The sequence below is a fragment of the Silurus aristotelis genome (assembly GCF_946808225.1).
Source record: "Silurus aristotelis genome assembly, chromosome: 2".
Taxonomy (NCBI): Eukaryota; Metazoa; Chordata; class Actinopteri; order Siluriformes; family Siluridae; genus Silurus; species Silurus aristotelis.
Window position 1 is genome coordinate 37,534,710 of NC_139575.1, and position 20,522 is coordinate 37,555,231.

Genomic DNA, 20,522 nt, shown 5'->3' on the forward strand with positions numbered 1-20,522 from the left:
TCTGTGTGGAGGAGTGAGCCAAAATCCCTCCTGCAGTGTGTGCAAACCTGGTGAAAAACTACAGGAAACGTTTGACCTCTGTAATTGCAAACAAAGGCTCCTGTACCAAATATTAACATTGACTTTCTCAGGTGTTCAAATACTTATTTGCAGCTGTATCATACAAATAAATAGTTAAAAAATCATACATTGTGATTTCTGGATTTTTTTTTTTAGATTATGTCTCTCACAGTGGACATGTACCTACAAAGACAATTTCAGACCCCTCCATGATTTCTAAGTGGGAGAACTTGCAAAATAGCAGGGTGTTCAAATACTTATTTTCCTCACTGTATATATATATATATATATATATATGTATATATTTATTTATTTATTTATTTATTTATTTATTTTCATATATGTTTCGAACAAAAATTCCGTCTCACAGAAATCATGTGCACGTTATATACCGTAATGTGCTCTTTTATATATTGGTTACAACAATTAAAAAAAACGTTACAACAATGCTTTCATCTCTCCGTCGTTTTCTATCGTTTAGTGACCCTAATTATATCATGGTCAAAGAGGAATTGTACGATTGTCGGGACTGATTTATACTTCCTGTGAAAGATGTGTGTATGGAAGTGTATCTGGTGACGATGATATAAAATATGAGACCAGGTACAATAAACAAAATGTTGCATTACCAATGCAGTGAGGTGTTACATTATAATGGACTCCAAAGAGCTGCCAACATCGCAGGAGACAAAAAAAAACAAATGTCGATCATAAAACCCTGGCGTAATGTGCTGAGTCTTTTCCAGTAAGAAAACTATGATGTAAAATTCCAGTTCAGTCCAGTGCTGCATACTACGAATATATATATTTATTTTTTTCAGATGAAAAACTAGCTTAAAGCTTTGCCTACTTGTTTCCTATTGGCTCACAGACTAATAGAGTCCAACTGTTTTCCTATGAAAGCGATTTATGCGTCCCATTCCTTTTTTTTCGACGGGGAAATATATTCATCTGTCTCCAGTATCGCCATAGAGCTGCTAAACTAACAAGCTTTAAAGTAATGAATTCATCACATGCAACCAAGTGATTTACCAAACCTGAAAATCACTTCCACATGCACAAATTAATATGAGCGAAGGACAAGTTTTAAATTGGCAGAAGGTCCCTTCTGGCATTTGCTAGGATTTAATAATGAGATGGTTTATAAATATTGTGCTCCAGTATCTCAAAAATGATTTATAAACTACAGCAAAGTTGTTTTTAGCAAGGAATCACCTGACCATATTAACGCTCAAAACTCAGATGATGAAAATAGTCGCTTGCATCTTCGTTCCACTGCTTTTTATTTCAATAGCGTTATATTAAGGTGACTCCCATGTCGCCTATTTATAAAAACAAGAGCTGAACCATTAATGTTGGCACCTCTGTGGAGTGAAAGTGTTCCTGGTTTTCTCCAAACTCTGTTCAGGTCACTGTACAACGTTCTGACGGTGTACATGCAACACTGCCCCCTAGTGTACACATCTATATCATATGTAAATATGAAGTTGGATGCAGAAGAGTAAATCAGCCCTCGGGTTCAAGTGCAAAAGAAGAAAAACCCCTACACAGACACACACCAGAGATATGAGATAAAACAGTAACACTGAACAGGTACACAGCTGTGCTTTTCCCACAAATAAAATTCTTTCCCAAGTCCAAGTGCAGTCTCCACTGGACTCTAGCTTCAGGTCCTGGATCGAGCACGGATCGAATCTAAGGAGGGTCTCTGAGGGAAATCCGAGCTTTAAAAGGTGCAGTCATTGGGGTCAGCGGTGAAGCTGGAGCCCATACCCCCTCGGCCTCGCAGGTAAACCGCGGAGGTCGATCTGGCCCTGCTGGGTCCTGCGTTGTGGTTCTGGCCTCCGGGACACTTATTGTTGTTCACTTCGGCATCCAGCGTATCCGTAGTGATGACCCAAGTCGCTGGACGCCACTTCTTTAGGGCATAGGGGGTCTTCACTCGTTTTTTAATCTTGTCTCCTGATCCCTCGGTTCCGTCGCAGTCTGAGTGGCCTCCTGTACAGAGAAGGGTAGAGAGGATTAAGCTGGATTTGCATCTGTAAAATTGCATTGTGTACATAATTGGGTAAATTGTGGAAACAAAAGAAGAGAAAAAACAAAATATTTTGAACGTAAGTTTCCTCACCCAGTAAGGGAAGTGTGGTGATGGACAGGTCAAGCGAGTTTGGTCTCTCTGGTCTACGTCCACGGTTCTGCCTGAGAAGTGCCTCTCCCTGTGTCAGGGTCACAGGAGTCGGCTCAGGTGTGGTCATGGGTGGGGCAGGTGGGCGTGAAGGAGGCGGTGGCACAGGAGCTTCTGTTACAGACATAGAGGTCTCTCCGACTAGTGCAGCGTTCTCTCCGGTTTCTCCTCCATCTCCTGTTCCGCCCTCACTCTCTCCGTCTCCCTCGCCATCTCCGCCATTGTTATTGCTGTTGTTGTTGTTGGTGTTGTTTTCCAGTTGTGTGTCTCTCCTCAGCAGTGGTTCCTGTTCGTCCGGACTGGCGGTCAGGATTCCGAAGCTCATTTCATCCGAGCTCGCGCCATCTTTACCCTGAGATTCAGCAGAGCTCACGGCGCCCCCTAATGGCACCTGCGTATTTAAATTCGCCATTGTTGACAAAACGCCGTTGTTGGCGACGACCTTAACCAGGTGCGGCTCAGGGGCGGATTTCGTTCTGGCCACACCCACGTCAGCTTTCTTCAGATTGCTTTTGCTCAGCTTGCCAAACTTCATCCTGAGAGACGAAGCCGCGGCGGGTTTAGAGTGTAGACTCAGACTGCTGGGTCTCTTCGGGACATTTTGCTGCTTGGGCAGGACAGACGTGGGCACGGGAACCTGCGATACTGTAATGTCAGCAGTCATGTCCGTGAGTGGGTAGAAGGGGCTGTGTGAGCGCGTTGTCTCACTAGAGCTGAACTGTTTTTGCGAGTGCTCCATCAGGCTCTCGTCAGAACTCTCGCGCAAGTTCCGCTGCACCTCACTCAGGTCGAGTTTAGGGGTCTCGAGGTCTTCCTGTGTAAGCTGGGTGTGAGTGGGCCGTCCGCCGCCCACCACAGGGAGGGGTTTAGAGAGTGGGATGGGCGTGGCACTGTCTAGCCCTGACATCCCAGACTGGGCCTGCTGTCGCTCGAAGTTGAGGCAGTTCCTGTTCTTCTCTGCAGCTCCTCCTATCAGCGCAGATTCTGTAGATGCATCACTTTGAGGAGGTTTAGCTCTGCCCTCTCGCTCCTCAATAGTAACTGAAGACGAGGTTTCTGGGTAGGAGCCGGTCTTTGGTGCTTGATTTCCATGTGACAAGTTCCTGAGTCCAAAAAATATTTATGATGATATTATGGAGTCACTTTAATGTTTAGTGTGTACTGATTTTTAAAAAAAATCTATAAAATTAATTAAATAAAAAAAATTATTAAATAAATAAATATGTTACATTTTAGGGTAAAAAAAACCTCTGTTTCACTTCATGTTTTCTCCTTTTATTATCTTCAGGATTTTTCTTTGTAGACATTTGTTGTTTGGTATGTAGACATTTTGTAAGCTTTTTAGTTTTATTAATTTAAAAAAAAATTTTGTGTTGTTTTTAGAATTATTTTATTTTTATTACATTGTTATTACATTAGGGCTGTGCGTCTCCATAACTGCAGATGCACAGCCAATGATACGATACAATAACGATACATAGGAAACCGCTTTCAATGCTATACGATTCCCCCATTACGATGCAGTGTGATCCGATTTTGATTCGATTTCACACAACATGATTCAATGGAGGGACGGTGCTGTGAGGATTGGGCAGCAGTCGAAGGCGGGGGCCTGCTTAGACTGCTGCCCCCGCGACCCGAATTACAGATAAGCGGGAGAAAATGAATGAATGAATGATTCAATGGAACGAATGCAGCTCTACCTCTGCCATGTTAATCTGTTTTCTGTTCTATATGACTCTCAGGACACCCCTAGTTCTCCATAATCTTTTTAGAAACAGTTTTGCAAGGAGAAATCGATCTACATATCAAATATGGGTCACAAATTATTGGTTGCTTTTTAAATAATAAAAATATAAATCATCTACTAATAATTCTATAGAAATAAAAACATTTTACTGATGCAAATATGTTAAACACTCTTTTTTTTTTAAGAATCACATCATTCTTCCCCAACAAATCCATTTATTTATTTATTTGTTTGTTTATATATGCTTAAAAATAATTCATTGCTTTAAATTATGTGTTTGCTTATTAAATCTTGCGAATATTTGAATTTTTTTTTCTGGTGATGAGGGCCATGCTAACTTCCAACATGGTGGACTGTTCTGGACTAAGCAGCGATGTCCAGCTGAATCCAGATGTTAAAGACATGCTGCAGTCACATGATCGTGTCCTCACAAGATCTTTTTTTGAACAAAATAGGGGTTAGGTTGTTTACTATTTACATGTACATTACAGCACAGCAGCCATGTTAGGAAGCTCTAGTTAGCCATGATACAGTATCACAGAGGGTTAAGAGCCTTCGTTAAAGGGCCCAACCTGTGGAAGCTGGGTGGTACTGGGGCACGAACCACTGACCTTCAGATTAGTAACCCAAATCCTTGACCACTGAGCTACCACCTCCATCATAAATGAGAAAGCGGTGTGAATGATCATGGTATCGCCCCTGCCAGTGGAGTAACAGAATTAATGTGGAGGTAATCGGTGGTGATTAGGATCGGTTGTAGATCACCTGTGATTATGCAGAGCTGTGCTGATGTTTACAGCAGGACTTGTGGATTTTTCTCTTTCCCAGAGGACGAGCAGTTCAGCCAGTCGCTCCTCCGCACACTGAGCTGTGAGTCGAGCTTCTGCGTCCTGATCCCAGCAGTCTTCCATCGTCTCCTTCAAAGAGCGCACAGCCTACACACACACACACACACACACACACACACACAGTCTTAAACCCCAATGCGTTTAAAGTTCTTAAAATATAAGTGTAATATTTTGTGTAATTAAACAGCAGATTTTCAAAGCAAGTATAAGGAGCTCACGTGTATTTTTTAAAACTAGATTAAATAATTAAATCAGTGTAAATGTATGTATGTGTGTGTGTTTGGTTCACCAGACTGTTCTCCTTCCAAGCTTCTGGAAATTTGGGTCTCTGTTTATGTCGGGACACCAACACCTGCATTTCCTCTATGGTCGGACGATTCCCCACCTCAGTCTGGAAGGCCAGCTGAAATGTGGGCACCGTTTCACCTAAGGGGGCAGGAATAGTTTAGAGCAGATTTATGGATATGGAACGGTTGTGACACACAATCTTATCGTTCGTCGTCGTGACCGGTGCAGTACCTGGGAATAGATCGGCACAGCGCATGAAGCATTCCCAGTACAGCAGACCCAGGGCATAAATGTCCACTTGTTTTAGTGCAGCTTCACAGTCTCGAAGATTCACAGCTCGTTCCAGGACCTCCGGAGCCATGTACCGCACCGTGCCCGCCTACAGTAACAACACACACACAACATATTGTACTATAAAAATCTCCTCACATACTGTATTATTCCATTAAGAACAACCAATCAGCTCGAGGCAATGAAATAATCAATCAGACAGAATCACAAAAAAAAAAACCTGAGGTAAATTTCCCAAAATCCTTGACAGATGCTATCACAGTCTGTATCACTGAATCCGGCTGACCGACTGGATTATGTTGTGTCCCTAAATTAAACAAAAATCACGAGACGATCGTTTCAATACATCACATGCCTGGTATTGCTGTAGTTTTGCAAAGGGGCGGGGCCAGTTATGTCACCTGACGTCATCACATTACTCTGCGTTCGACTCCCCTCGCCGTGTCGAGTGTTTAGACGTGTCACACTCGTGTGTTGCCGGAGGTTTGCGATCGTGCGTATGTCGTAGGTTCGGCGCAATATACGTCACGCGGCATCAATATACCACTCCACCGGCGGTTGGAGGGGTTTGAGGTGTCACAAGTACCGGTTGGTGTGGTTAATCGACAGCGTTAGCTAATAGAGCTGTGTCACGTGATGTCATGTGACGTTAACGATTAACCCGGGGTTCGACTCCACCCACTAAAGGAATAATAAATATGCATAATAGTAATAGCACCATTAAAAATGAAGAATTTCCACAGGAAGGTTTTCCACCGTCAGGAAAACGTTTCTGTGACTCGTAAATGTTTAGAGGAAGCCAGAAAACTTATCAGGAGCTCAGGATCATTTTTAGAAACTCTTCCAGGAAAAATAGCGATTGCTGACCTCACTGATGGCCGTGTTTTCTTCCTCTGCATGGCCTGACTGTCTCTTTTCTGTCAGAGCCATGGACAAGCCGAAATCACTGATCACACAGCAGCCGTCTGGTTTCACCAACACGTTCCTGCTGTTCAGGTCCCTGTGGGAGACGGCAGGCTTGTAGACGTCTGAAAGAGAAGACGCACAGAAAGGATGACAGACAGAGAGATGGATATCAGTGTTACAGCTAAAAAAACAGCAGAGAACACTGCAGGATCTGAGATGCTGCAGGGCGTGTGTGTGTGTGTGTGTGTGTGTGTGTGTGTGTGTGTGTGTGTGTGTGTGGGTGTGTGTGTGTGTATAAGGAAGGGAGGATATGCCAGATCAGTGCCCAAAGGACTCTGCTGCGGGAAGGCCGCACTGACGAAAAAGAACAACCTTTCTGTCGCTATCTAACGGAGAAGAAGGCGATAGAGAAAACCTCACCACAATTATAGCACTGCATCATCTCGCTTCCCTTCCACCTCAAAATAGCACACACTTCCCATGCAGATCCCTCAGATTCACATACACTCAAGAGAGCCAATTAGTCACATATTCACTGTACTCTTGATGCGACTTCATGAGAAGAACCCGTGTCTTTCGAAACCACGTGATCAAAAAAGACTCATATCACACAAATAGAGCTGGGAAACACATATCCCTTATCAAAGAGACGGGAAACAAGTTCAGGAGCCAAAAACTTTTTTAGAAAAGCATCTTCAGAAACAAACAAACTTTTACAAGTAACAAGAAACATCCTAAGAAACTTAAAACACTTTTCAAAAAGAAAATCTTCCAAAAAACAAACAGGAACCGTTTCTGGAACTCAGAAATCTTCTCACTGATCAAGAAACCTTTTAGGAAACCACGAAAGCATTTCATTAGGAACCAAAGAGCATTTTCAGGATCTCAGGAATCTTTTCATTATTTTTTTCTAAAATGTTCACATTTAATGTCATAATAAATATGAACAGACAATTCACATGCGGTTATTTGGGCTTCAGCCTTCATGTATGTTCCAGCTGGGTATCAAGTTGAACATCTTTCAAGTAAAACAAAAAGGAGAATTGGATTTCAGATCGACTTTTCTACCTCACCTCCTCTCACCAGCTCTGTGTGAAGGTAAGCCAGGCCTCTGGTGACGGAGACGACCAGACGGCAGCAGCTCATCCAGTCCATCGTCCTCGAGCTCAGATACGTGCAGAGAGAACCCTAAAGAAAATAAATACAGAGACATTAAACCGACCTAAATACAAGAGACAAGAGACCAAGAGACAGACAGACAGACAGACAGACAGACAGACAGACAGACAGACAGACAGACAGACAGGCAAAGAAACAGACATACAGGCAGACAAACAAAAAGGCAAACAGGGAGGCAGACAGGGAGACAGACAGACAAAGAGACAGGGAGACAGTCAGACAGGGAGACAGTTAGGGAGACAGTCAGACAGACACTCTCTCTTGGTGGCCTGAAAAGCTCTTTTTAAGCACCACCATGATGATGGGATGTCATCACTATGGCAACACAGTGGGTGTTGAGCTGCATTAAGTACAGACTGATGGAGCGAGAAGCACAAAGTAGTGAATAATTAAAAACTTTGCAGCTCATACAACATTATACCTCTTACTCCATCTGTGTGTGTGATACACACACACACACACACACACACACACACACACACACATTGTTAGATCACAGATTATCTCAACAGGAAGAGGAAGTTAGGAAAGCAAGAATAGAAGAGACAGATGATGGGAGGATTAGAGAGGGAAAGGAATAAAGAGCAGAACAGTGAACAAGTGTTATAAAAGAAAATAAACAGAGAGACAATGTTATAGACAAACACAGACAAAAAGAGAGTGAGACATGTGAAGAAACACAAAGAAAGGCAGACATAAACTAGACAAAATACAGAGAAAGAAAGAGTGAGAGAGAAAGAAGAGCGACAGAGATAGAGAGGTTTTCAGCTGTTCAATCACTGAGAAATCTGAACTCTTCCTCCTCAGGAAGCGACTCAGAGGAAAAATCTGACATGACACCAGATCCCTCCGAAAGATTCTTCCAAATATAAACCACCGATTTAATCTCATTTACTGACTCACTGATACAGGAAGAGCCAAGCACATAGATCAGAGCACTGCATCACACTGCTGACTGTTCACTCCTCAATCCTCTATCTGTCTGTCTCTCTCTCTCTCTCTATCTATCTGTCTCTCTCTCTCTAGCTGTCTGTCTGTCTGTCTGTCTCTCTCTCTCTCTCTCTCTCTATCTGTATGTCTCTCTCTATCTGTCTGTGTCTCTCTCTAGCTGTCTGTCTGTCTGTCTGTTTCTCTCTATCTGTTTGTCTCTCTCTCTCTAGCTGTCTGTCTGTCTGTCTGTCTCTCTCTCTCTCTATCTGTATGTCTCTCTCTATCTGTCTGTGTCTCTCTCTAGCTGTCTGTCTGTCTGTCTGTCTGTCTGTCTGTCTGTCTGTCTGTCTCTCTATCTGTTTCTCTCTCTTTCTCTCTCTCTCTCTCTCGCTCTCTCTCTCTCTGTCTGTCTGTCTCTCTATATCTGTCTGTCTGTCTGTCTGTCTGTCTGTCTGTCTGTCTGTCTGTCTGTCTCTCTCTCTCTCTCTCTGTCTGTCTGTCTGTCTGTCTGTCTGTCTGTCTGTCTGTCTGTCTGTCTCTGTCTTTCTCTCTGTCTCTCAATCAATCAATCAATCTATCTATCTATCTATCTATCTATCTATCTATCTATCTATCTATCTATCTATCTATCTATCTATCTATCTATCTATCTATCTATCTATCTATCTATCTATCTCTATCTTTGTTTCTTTCTATTTCTGTGTATTAATATCTCTATATTTTTCTCTCTGTCTCACTTTTTCTCTCCCTCTATATCTATCGCTCTATATTTCTCGCTTCCTTTCTTGCACTTTCTCTCTCTCTTTCATGAGCATCCTGGACCATCCTCATAACCATCCTTCATTCATTCTCTCCCTCTCTGAGTAAAATTGTCAGGATTTTCTCCTTTTTTAAAGAAATTCTTGAAGCAGGAAATAAATGTTAAGAATCCATAGCGCTAGCGTTAGGGGCTAGCCACTTCCTGGTTAGCGGCTAACACTACGGATTCTTCAGTGTTTTTTTATGTAGGCACAAAACATATCGTATTTCCGGTTTTCCGGCCACAGTGACACTGCGCTAACTCTAGTTTCTCTAGAATACGTGTACTGTTACACCTCTAGTAACATCTGATAATGTGATTCTGTTTTTATCTGAAATCAGTGCGTTATAAGTGATGCTCACATGCGGGTAGAAATCCATGATCAGCAGGTACTCGAGCTGTCCGTCGCTCCCGACTCGTTCCTCCGTCTCCAGGAAGTGTGTGATGTTGTCATGGTTCAGCAAGAGGCGGTAAATGGAGCGCTCGTTAACGAACGGCTGACGATTGACACTAGAGAAGACTTTGACCGCCACAGAACGTTCGTCCAAGGAGCCGCGGTACACCGACCCGTACCGGCCACGCCCGATGAGCTGCCAGACACACACACACACACACACACACACACACACACAGATTCCATGTGGGTGAGAGAAAAATACCATATGTTATGATTCCTTTTACCAGGTAATTACAATCGGGAACTTACTAAAGTGAAACTTCATGTGTACGTATATATTTTATTAGTTTATAGTAACAGCTAATGTTCCATAGCAAATAAGTCTTATATATGAGTCCCTCATCAGCATTTCAATATTTTTGTATCATTTTAAGAAGATTTTCAGAAACGCTGGAGACTCCTTCCATTAATGAGTGAACTGTAGCTATAGAAATGATAACGTGCAAAAACATGCACATTGTGTAATAGAAAATGAATTAACACTCCTTCTGACCAATCAGAATCCAGAATTCTACATCCCTGATTCTTTTTTTACATGATATGCTTCTTCTTCTTCTCCTTCGAGCGTACTGGCGGGTTTTAAAGTGGCTGTAGAAGTAGAAATGTGGCATCATGCATTTAGAATGAAATGAGATTACCCACTGCCTCGGTGTAAACTGGGAGTTTTCCGAAGGTCACGTTACTTAAGTGCACAATAAAATGCGCTGATTCAATTATTCCCAAAATCCATCAAGGCATCAAACACTAACGGGAGATGTGCTCACCTCCAGGAGCTTCAGACTGTCCAGGTCCAGCGATGGAGGAGAGAAAGCAGCTTCTAACATGTTCAGGTTGTGGAGACTCTGTTTAGCACGTCCTGCATTGTCCACACACACACACACACACACACACACACGGATAGACCTATTGCAAAACCGTACACTAAGTGTGTTAGGGTGATGCTGAATGCTCTTACTGCTACAGCCGCTCACCTCTCAGTACACGGAGGCAAAAAAAGACCAGCACAATCAGGATGGCTACCATAGAGACGGTTGCCAAGGCAATCAAGATGGCCTCCTCTCGATAGAAATGGCAGGTGACTGGAAGAAGCAAGAAAACCAGAAGGATTGACAGTTTTTTCTGTGGAATATCAGGAATAATTCTACATGAATCAGAGGATTACCCCTCGTTACACCCCCCCGAAACACACACACACACTCACACTCACAGAGTTGAGGTTCTGCAGTGGATCTGGGTGGAGGAAAGTCCTCAGTGAAGTTCAGGTTGCACATGTCTTTGCTACAACAGCAGAAACGGTAGATGCCATTTTGGATTGGAGAGGGAGGTTCGGTCACCTGGCAACGATCATCATGGCACATCCGCTGGTCACCCTGAGAACCCCAGCAACCTGCAGCACCAAAAAACAAATACTTTTAAAACCCCAGATAAAAACTTACATTAGTTTTTCTGTCCAAGAAATAATTAATAAAATTTATATATATATATATATATATATATATATATATATATATATATATATATATATATATATATATATATATATATATATATATATTTATATATATATATATATATATATATATATATATATATATAAATATATATATATAAATATATATATAAATATTTAATCGTGATTAATCTTAAACTTTTGCTATGTTTCCACACGGACGGTTTTAATTGCCGGATCTATGCATCATGGCGGATTTTGAGATTTTGAGAATATTAAATTATTCTGGCATGTCTCGAATAACGATACTTTCAAGTTTTGATATACATATACACAAACGCATAATAATTTTATATCATATCATTAATATATATATACTGTTTTATGTTTCTACTTTTTTTTTTACACATTTTTTTGCACATTTCTTTTTATTTGCTGCCGTAACTGAGAAATTTCCCCACTGTGGGATGAATAAAGGTATACCATATCTTATCATAACAATTAAAATACAAAATAATTTGTAAAAAAAAAAATTGAAATGTTGCAAAAAAACAGTACGCTTGGTTGACCTTCAGATGACCTATTTTGGTTCTTATGGTAACATTATATTTTGGCAGTAGGTTGATGTATACTCGGTACCTTGTTTGACCAGATGCACTCCGTTCTGCTTTTTCTCCCACAGCCCGTAGCACCTCCTACTCTGGCTGCAGCGAATGGTGTTGTTTTCCAGGAAGACACGTCCCTCTCCTCCTCCATCGATGCGCTTGGAGAGATCCTGCTGCTCGGCATATGCACACTCCCTTTCCTCAGTCTGAGCCGCTACGGATCGTGGTAGGGAAAAGAAATGCAAAATTATTGTAATGGAAACAAAAAATCATTATTTTTTTAAGATCCACATCCCCTTATAGTTCCTATAATATATGGGAGAAGGTTTGAGGACACCTGACCATAAGATTGGTGTACCGTCATTAAACATTTGCTGTTATAATAACCTCTAATAATAATTTTATAATAATAGTTTTCTGGGAATATGTTCCAATAGATTTTGTGGAGATTTGTAGAGATTCATGAAGCCATAAGGGTGTTAGTAATGTCAGGTACTGATGTAGGTGAGAAGGTGAGGAGGCCTGGGGTGCAGTCAGAGTTCACATTTATTCATGTTTAATAGGGTTGGAGAGCTATAGCAGGAGATCTTCCACCAAATCCAACCTATGGAAAGCAGATGTTAATGGAGCTGGCTTTGTGCACAGGGGCATCGTGATGCTGGAACAGTTTTGGTTCTTTTAGTTTAACTGAAACTAGGCTGGAAAATTCAAGTGTCCCAATATTTTTGGTGAAATAAATCATCGATTTGTAGTTACATACAATGTTGTGGAAGGTTCTCTGACACTATAAGCACAGCATCTTCTGACAGTAAGCAGCTGTTTGAGACGAAATTATATTCATCTTCAAGCGTGTTATTATCCCCTCCCCCACTCTCTCTTTCTCTTTCTCTCTCTTTCTCTTTTGGTCTTTTTATACTCTTTCTCTCAAGGCCGAAGCTGAATGACTGCCGGTTTTCAGCGTAGGAAAATGTAAACAGAGATAATGTCTCAATTCTGTTCTCTTATAAACACACACACACACACACACACACACACACACACACACACACACACACACAAAATATTCAGAGCAGAATATAAATACAACACATTAGCCTGACTATAGCATTTTTTATTATTATTTTTAATTACAAAAAAAACTATAATAATTATACTATTAATAATAATACCTTGATTTAACACTGGAAACCAGGCGCTTACTGTGCACACAACCATGACTGTATGAAATCAGAGTGAAAAAAATCCACCTTTTGACAAATTAGATTTAAAAACAGATAGGTAAGAAATTATATATTTTTTTATTCTCCAAAAGAATTAAAAAAAATAATGGAAAAAGAAAAAAATAATCCATTTGAAAAAAATTATATATTTCATATTTGCTGGGTTTTTGACTATAAATATCAACGAGACGTCAACAAAATGTATCGTATATTCGGTATTTCCTGTTATAAAGGCTAGATGTTGTTGCTTAGAAACCCCAGACCACCAGGGTGCAGTGTGATTTCTGTCATTCATATTGGACAAACATCTTTTTATTTGTTTAATATCTTTCAATCTTTATGCAGATACAAAGGGTCCTCTTTAATTGTGAAAAGATTAGAAACTTGTATATTGTATTGTCTTGGACAAGAAAATTAGAATACCTCAGATTGTAAAAAGGTGCAAAAAAAATAAAATTAAGAATAGATAAGGAAAAAAAGGATCCACAGGAGGCAATACAAAAATGATGTTGATTATTTAGATCTGGGCAATTCGAGCAAATTAAATAAGGAAAGTAACCAGAAAGTGGCTCTATTGGAGTTAATATCTAATCAGAGTTATGAGTTTCAGTCAAACCCACTGTTATATCACTAACAGGATGAAAGCAAAATCAAAATATCAAATGCAATCCTTACACATCCTTTTATTCCTTTTTACATCTTTACACCAACCATAAATTGTAAAATGAAACATTAAAATGCTCTTGATGTCACGTAACAAGGAAGATGGCGGATGAAAATGCAAATTAGGATGATGTTAATTTAGCAAGCAGACAAATCCCAATCAGAAACCAAAAACCTTAATCTAAAACAAGTGTGATGGCTGTCCATCAGCAAACAACAAAAACTGCAAAAGTATTACAAGAAATCAGAACAAGATCAAAAACTGGGGAACTTTTTATTTTCAGCTGATGTATTAATCATTATACATTAGTGTGATCTTTTAAATATAAATTCTAAACATTTATTATTAATTATTATTATTGTGTATTAAAAAAATCACGATGCTACACCACAGCAGATTTAATGAGGCATGCTGCTAAAACGAGTGAATAATGATTAATTATTTACGCTCGTCCGGTACCAGAGCAAGGGTAGTTCAAGCCAATACACTAATCTGTCCATCCATCCATACCTTCATCCATCTGCTGCGAGCAGGCGAGCTAAAGCTACAGCACATTTAAACTCAAGGATAAACAGAGTGTGTGTGTGTGTGTGTGTGTGTGTGTGTGTGTGTGTGTGTGTGTGTGTGTGTGTGTGTGTGTGTGTGTGTGTGTGTAGGATAGAGAGAAAGAGAGAGAGAGAGAGAGAGAGAGAGAGAGAGAGAGAGAGAGAGAGAGAGAGAGAGAGAGAGAGAAAGAAAGAAAGTATGTGGTTTCATCTCTAGCATGAAGCAGGAAAGATAAAAGCTTTGTGAATCATGTGTCCACATGAGTTAGAACTGACATTTCCATGGTAACACAACATTTGACAAGTGTGCAAAGATTTGTGAGATGAACAGTGTCTGTGGACTTTCAAGAAAACACACACACACACAGAAACACATACACACACATACACACACACACACTGACAAAGATTAACTGTTGTTGAGAAAATTGCATTGTATATCAGAGGCGAGCCAGCCAGGAGCCACGATTCAACATCCACAGCAGGAACTATTTATCATTTCCTCTCATTTTTTAGAGTTACTCAATAAAAACAGTGCTGCATGGTGTCTTTAAATTCTTCTGAACTTCTTCTTCACCCTGTCCTCCAGGAGATGATTAAAAATTACTTTTTTTTTTTTTAATAACTTCTTTTTCAAATGAGCCATCAAATATCTGTCTCATGAGATTATTTTTGGTTATCATGAACTTGTGATAGTATATGTATAGTGACATAAATGAATGACAAACAATATAGATTAAGATTATTTTCCACTACAAATTCTAGTCACAGAAAATGCAACAAGGTTTCTAAGTGCAGCAATAAACTATTATTATTATTATTATTATTATTATTATTATTATTATTAATATTACTGTGTGCATTTAAAAACAATAGTTTCACTTGACAGATCAGTTAAGTTTTCAATCTGACACACCCTCACACACAACAAAAACATTGTAAGATTAGTGTTGTGTTGTTGAGGAATTTTGAAAAACAGAGGCAAGCCAGCCAGGAAGCAGTGCTTAGGCTTCAAGTGGTACTTATTGGTTTCTTAGTAATCTTAATTTAAGCCATCATTGAACCATTAAATCAGATGCCCATTTGATTAGATGTTAATCTCACCAATCGTCAGCACCTGCACACTGTACCTTTGAGAAACTGGGAAAATCCCACAAAAAATCTCCCCTGACACATTGTGTTTATCGTGACTTGATTATATGCATCCTTTGGAATTTTGCCAAATGGTGTAAGTGAAAAAAAATAGCAGAAATAATAGCATATAAATAAAGATATTTGCGTTAAAATTCCCAATTATACGATTTGACCTCGGTATGAAGCTACTTGACAGCTAATTAATTAAACCGATGAAATTCTACAGAAGCGAAAAAGAGGCGAATCAAAAGATATCCACCTGTATTGATTTTTTTTCCTCGGTCAACCATTTTATTTGTTCCAGGTACCCGCTATGATAGATAGATAGATAGATAGATAGATAGATAGATAGATAGATAGATAGATAGATAGATAGATAGATAGATAGATAGATAGATAGATAGATAGATAGATAGATAGATAGATAGATAGATAGATAGATAGATAGATAGATAGATAGATAGATAGATAGATAGAATTTGTTCCAGGTACCTGCTATAATATTGTATAATGCAGCGTGAGATAGTTATGATATCGAAACACACATTGCAGATGTTTTAGGTGTTAGTCGAGAATGGAAGCTGAATGTGAACACAATGAGCACACTGCAGCACCAAATAGGAGCTCGTACTCTGTTTACTGTGCAGATCTCCAACTATTTCCGTCACGTCTCTCACACACACACACACACACACACACACACACACACACACACACACACACACACACACACACACACACACACACAGACGTACACGTACACACATGCCCACAGGTTTCGTTCCTTTCCTGTCCACAAGGGAGGTCAGCACTGAGAACATTTGCATGGGGAACAATGCGGGGCCTTCCTGCACGTCTTTCTGGAAGTGTGTGTGTGTGTGTGTGTGTGTGTGTGTGTGTGTGTGTGTGTGTGTGTGTGTGTGTGTGTGTGTGGGAAAGGTCTACTTATTTTTTATACAGTTACATCCTTCCAGGTCAGAAACCACAAATGCCCAGTTTATACATTAAAACTGGAACAATGCGGAGACAGAGAGCAAAGCGATACGATCATGTGATGTCATAATATGGACATTAGGAGAAATGACATCATAAAATGCTTTTCTGAGATGTATTTTAACACACTTTTATTCACCTCTGAACAAGTTTTATGACGTCGTTATACCATATGAGAAGCAGAAATCCCTTTTTGGTAGTAGTTTTCACTGCTTCCTGTTTGATTTTTTTCACCTTTTAAATCATTACAATGAAATAATAAATTTTTTTCTTTTTTTTTTTTTTAGATAATGCTTTTTTTTTGATAAATCTGAGGTATCTATCAAATATTATATGTTTACATATAATTTCAAATTTGTAGTTGTGAACATTCTTATTTCTATTATGATTATTATTATTATTATTATTATTATTATAGAAGAACTACAGAAGAAAGAGAACTTACCAGTAACAGGACTGAGCAGAACCAAAGCAAAAAGGCCCACATGGAGGACTGTCATCTCTCCTGACTGTTTTTTATCCATCTTCATATAATACTTTTTTTTTAAAGAAAAGTTCAGGGTGTATAATTCTTTTCACTGTAAAGAATAAAATGTCGGAAAGGCAGAATGTAATAAATCCGTATTAAAAAAGAATAATAAAAAAGTCTGTTAATTGTGAGCTGTTATGTATTAATTAAAAGGGATCATATGAAGTGAAGCCCAAGTTTAAATAACGGGCCACAAAAAAATGACAGCAAATATGATGCAGGTTTTTTATGAATCCAGATAAAAATCCAGAAAATCACATGGAGGTGTAATTCTTTCAAGAAAAATGATGCAAAAAAACAACTTTGTCCTTTGCTTTTGTTCCCGACAATTGATTTGGATATAAAGTGAAAGAGATCCGAGTATCCGGAAAGGATTTCCACAATCCAGAATCCACCTTCTTCATCCCCACTTCTTTTTTAAGAAAGAAAAAAAAAAGAAAACGTCTCCGCTTGAAAAGAAAGAGTCGGATTGATTAAAAACCAGAGCGAGGTTCCTTTGCAGACACGGGGCTGATCTTCATCCTGGCCGCCTGCTTCATCCTGGTTGTTTAGTTGGAGATTGAAGGCGGTAAAGCGCTACATGTTTGCATCGCGCTCGCACTCCATGTCCTCGGAACGCCTGGAGCTGCGGAGCGGAGGAACGAGCCTGGGCGCTGTCGGCTGATCCGGAGTCCAGACGGCGGCTGGAAACGCCTCGATCATCCCGGAGAGTCTCCAGAGAGCCGATTGTTCACGCAGTGCATATTACAGCAGGGCGGACTGACAACCCCGCAGTGGCGCCCTCTACTGGCCAATTTGTGACACTACTTCACTCTTACAATCTTAAATGCTTCTTTGTTGAGGTTCTATGAAGAACATTTAACATCCACGATCCACGATGTTTCTAATAAACGTTAATGTTCTACTGAAAAAAGTTTCTACAAATTCAATAATCTCGCAATAATAATTTCATTTAAATCAGTTCAGTGAAAGTTGTATTGACTGAATGCTTTGGAACACCGCTGATCGTCAAAACACCTATGCACTGGTTTTAATAACTTACTGAAAGATTCTTTGGGAAACCAAAAACGGTTTAATCTATGGCATCTACAAAATCTTTATTACACTCAGAGGATGTTCTCAATGTTTTTTGTTGTTGTTTTTGTTGTTGTTGTTGTTGTTTAAAGATAATGGACCTGGTGTGACTGTAGGCTTTCCCAAACAGGAAATACACTTGATAAATGAATAGAGACCAGGATGAACTGATCAAACAGCAGAGGTGCAAAGAAAACCTACGAATCATTCTTGAGTAAAAGTATAGAAACTTTACTGCAAAACTCACCAATTTCGAGAGGACTTGAGTATCTGATCGAGTGTCTGATTTGAACAGTACATGAGTATTTTATTATTTAGTTTTAGTTTTTTTCTCAACTTCAACAAAAAGCTGGTTGAATAAATGTAATTAGTAAAAAAATAATTTGTCAGTCGAAGTATAGTGGAGTAAAAAGTACATCTACTGATTTATGAATGTAGTTGAGAAGAGAGTAAAAGCTGCTTATATCTCTGATACCCAGTAAAACCAGTAATGAAGCACATTTACTCGAATACTTTACACTAATGTTAAACAGGTGGAATGAAGTAGGAGTGAAGACTCCTGTTTTAACAAGTAAAAAGCTGCTGGACTTTGGTGGGTTTTTATTTCAATCAGCTTTGGTCATTGATATTGGAATTTGTGGGTGACCTTCTAATGCAGCAGTTACAGAAAGCTGAAGGTGAGAGTGTCACGATGAAGTGGTGTGGGAGAACATTTGAAGGTTGAAAAGATGCAGCTGTACACACTCAATATCCATCCATCCATACATCTATCCATCCATTTATCCATCCATCTATCCATCCATCCATCCATCCATCCATCCATCCATCCATCCATCCATCCATCCATCCATTTTCTATACTACTTATCTCAAGTGGTGTGGCTGGAAACAGTGAAATCTATTTAAGGGGAACTTGAGATAGGGGACACCTTGGAAAGAGTTTCAATAAATCACAAGGCACAAGTATACATACACACACACACACACACACACACACACACACACTACAGACAATTTTAAAATACGCATCTATACAATAGAGGAGGACACCGGAGAACTCAGAGGAAACCCATTAAGCACAGAGAGACACAAGAAGGAGGCAGGACTCCACCCCCTGATTCCCACTTAAAGTGTAGTGAATACAAAATTAATACAAAACACAGAGTGCACCTCACTTTCACATAATTAACAGTAATGAGTTTTTGCAGGTCATTAATCCTGATGCAGAAGTAACAAACATCTTCTTTATTTCAGATAGAAAAGAGATTAAAAAGGAATTTCACTCTTTTATTCTGCTTCCAAATTTGTGAATGGATTATTCCTGGCCTGCTGGTGGGACTGCAGCACTACACCATTTACACAAGTAAACAAAAAAAAGATAATGCAGGAGATTGTGTGTGTGTGTGTGTGTGTGTGTGTGTGTGTGTGTGTGTGTGTGTGTGTGTGTGTGTGTGTGTGTGTGTGTTAGCAGTCAGGAAAATAAAGAACATCACACAGAAAATCCTACAATCTCTCACTCGCAGTAAGCACTTGATCCTGGTCAGGGTGGAGGAGATCCATTTTGCATCCCCATTCACCTACAGTAGATATACCATGCACCGAGGAACTGTGGGTAAAATCATCTGAAAAAGCGTCCACCTTGAAAATCAGAAGACCTTTGTGATACTCATTTTGACCCACTAGGATTTGGGATACAGCAATTCTGACCTTCTAACCTATTCAAAACATGATGCAGCACCGGAGTTTATTCCAGTAATTCTGAGCATGAGGTTCGATGGTGCAAATCCACCCCAGAGAGAACACCAGCATGTTTCTGGAAGATGGCAGGAAACCAGAGAACCCTGAAGAAACCCCACACAGAAGAAGCCCAAGCTCAGGATCAGAGCAGGAACCCTGGAGCTATTGGAGTATCAAACATCTTTAACAGTGGCATCACTTCACTTTAACTTTACAACACAGCACAAAACACTAAAACACAACTCAACACAACAAACACTGCGAAATACAACACAATGCAATACATGAATACACACAAAACATGTAAAAACACAACACAAAACACAACAAGGAAAACCACAACTCAACAAAACAGAGCCAAGCACAAACAATACAGGAAAACACAATACAGGAAAACACAATACAGGAAAACACAATGCAGGAAAACACAATACAGGAAAACACAATGCAGGAAAACACAACACACAGAGCAAAACACAACACAATACAGGAAACACAATGCAGGAAGACACAACTCAACACACCAGAGGAAAGCACAAACAACACAGGAAAGCACAATGCAGGAAAACACAACACAACAGTGCAAAACACAACACAATACAGGAAACACAACACAATACACGAAAACACAACAGAGCAAAACACCCCCCCCCCCACCCCAATGCAGCACAACCCACAACTTTTTATATATATTTTATTAATAGTTAAAAAAAAATATACAAAAAATGGCATCAACTGTTCCAACGCCAAAAGTCATCACATGGGAGTGAATCCAGAACCGATAAATAACAACACACACACAACACACACACACACACACACACACACACACACAAAACACACACACACACAACACACACACAGTGCACACACACACAC

At 39.8% G+C, this 20,522-nt stretch overlaps 1 protein-coding gene across 2 annotated transcripts; it reads right to left on the reverse strand.

Moving 5' to 3' along the window:
• Positions 1-491: 491 nt before the first annotated feature.
• Positions 492-17,589, reverse strand: bmpr2a (bone morphogenetic protein receptor, type II a (serine/threonine kinase)). Of its 2 annotated transcripts, none has more exons than XM_083535232.1 (14): positions 16,750-17,589; positions 11,783-11,962; positions 10,901-11,080; positions 10,665-10,772; positions 10,458-10,549; positions 9,599-9,826; positions 7,402-7,516; positions 6,290-6,450; positions 5,363-5,510; positions 5,133-5,269; positions 4,761-4,930; positions 2,189-3,348; positions 1,276-2,058; positions 492-1,107 (listed from the first exon to the last, which is right to left on the reverse strand). In XM_083535232.1, exons 1-13 carry the CDS (start codon positions 16,832-16,834, stop codon positions 1,787-1,789), a joined length of 3,036 nt encoding a protein of 1,011 aa, XP_083391358.1. In that variant the 5' UTR covers positions 16,835-17,589; the 3' UTR covers positions 492-1,107; positions 1,276-1,786. The 2 variants fall into 2 exon arrangements, with proteins under 2 accessions (XP_083391358.1, XP_083391357.1); XM_083535231.1 differs by having other exon boundaries at positions 10,895-11,080.
• Positions 17,590-20,522: the final 2,933 nt, after the last annotated feature.

Coding starts and splice junctions, on each gene's coding strand:
- bmpr2a (XM_083535231.1), bottom strand. CDS start 16,834: ATGAAGATGGATAAAAAACAGTCAGGAGAGATGACAGTCCTCCATGTG. Junction 11,081..11,782: donor AGTGCATCTGGTCAAACAAG/GTACCGAGTATA, acceptor TTGGTGCTGCAG/GTTGCTGGGGTTCTCAGGGT. Junction 3,349..4,760: donor ACAGCTCTGCATAATCACAG/GTGATCTACAAC, acceptor TTTTGGACTCAG/GAACTTGTCACATGGAAATC.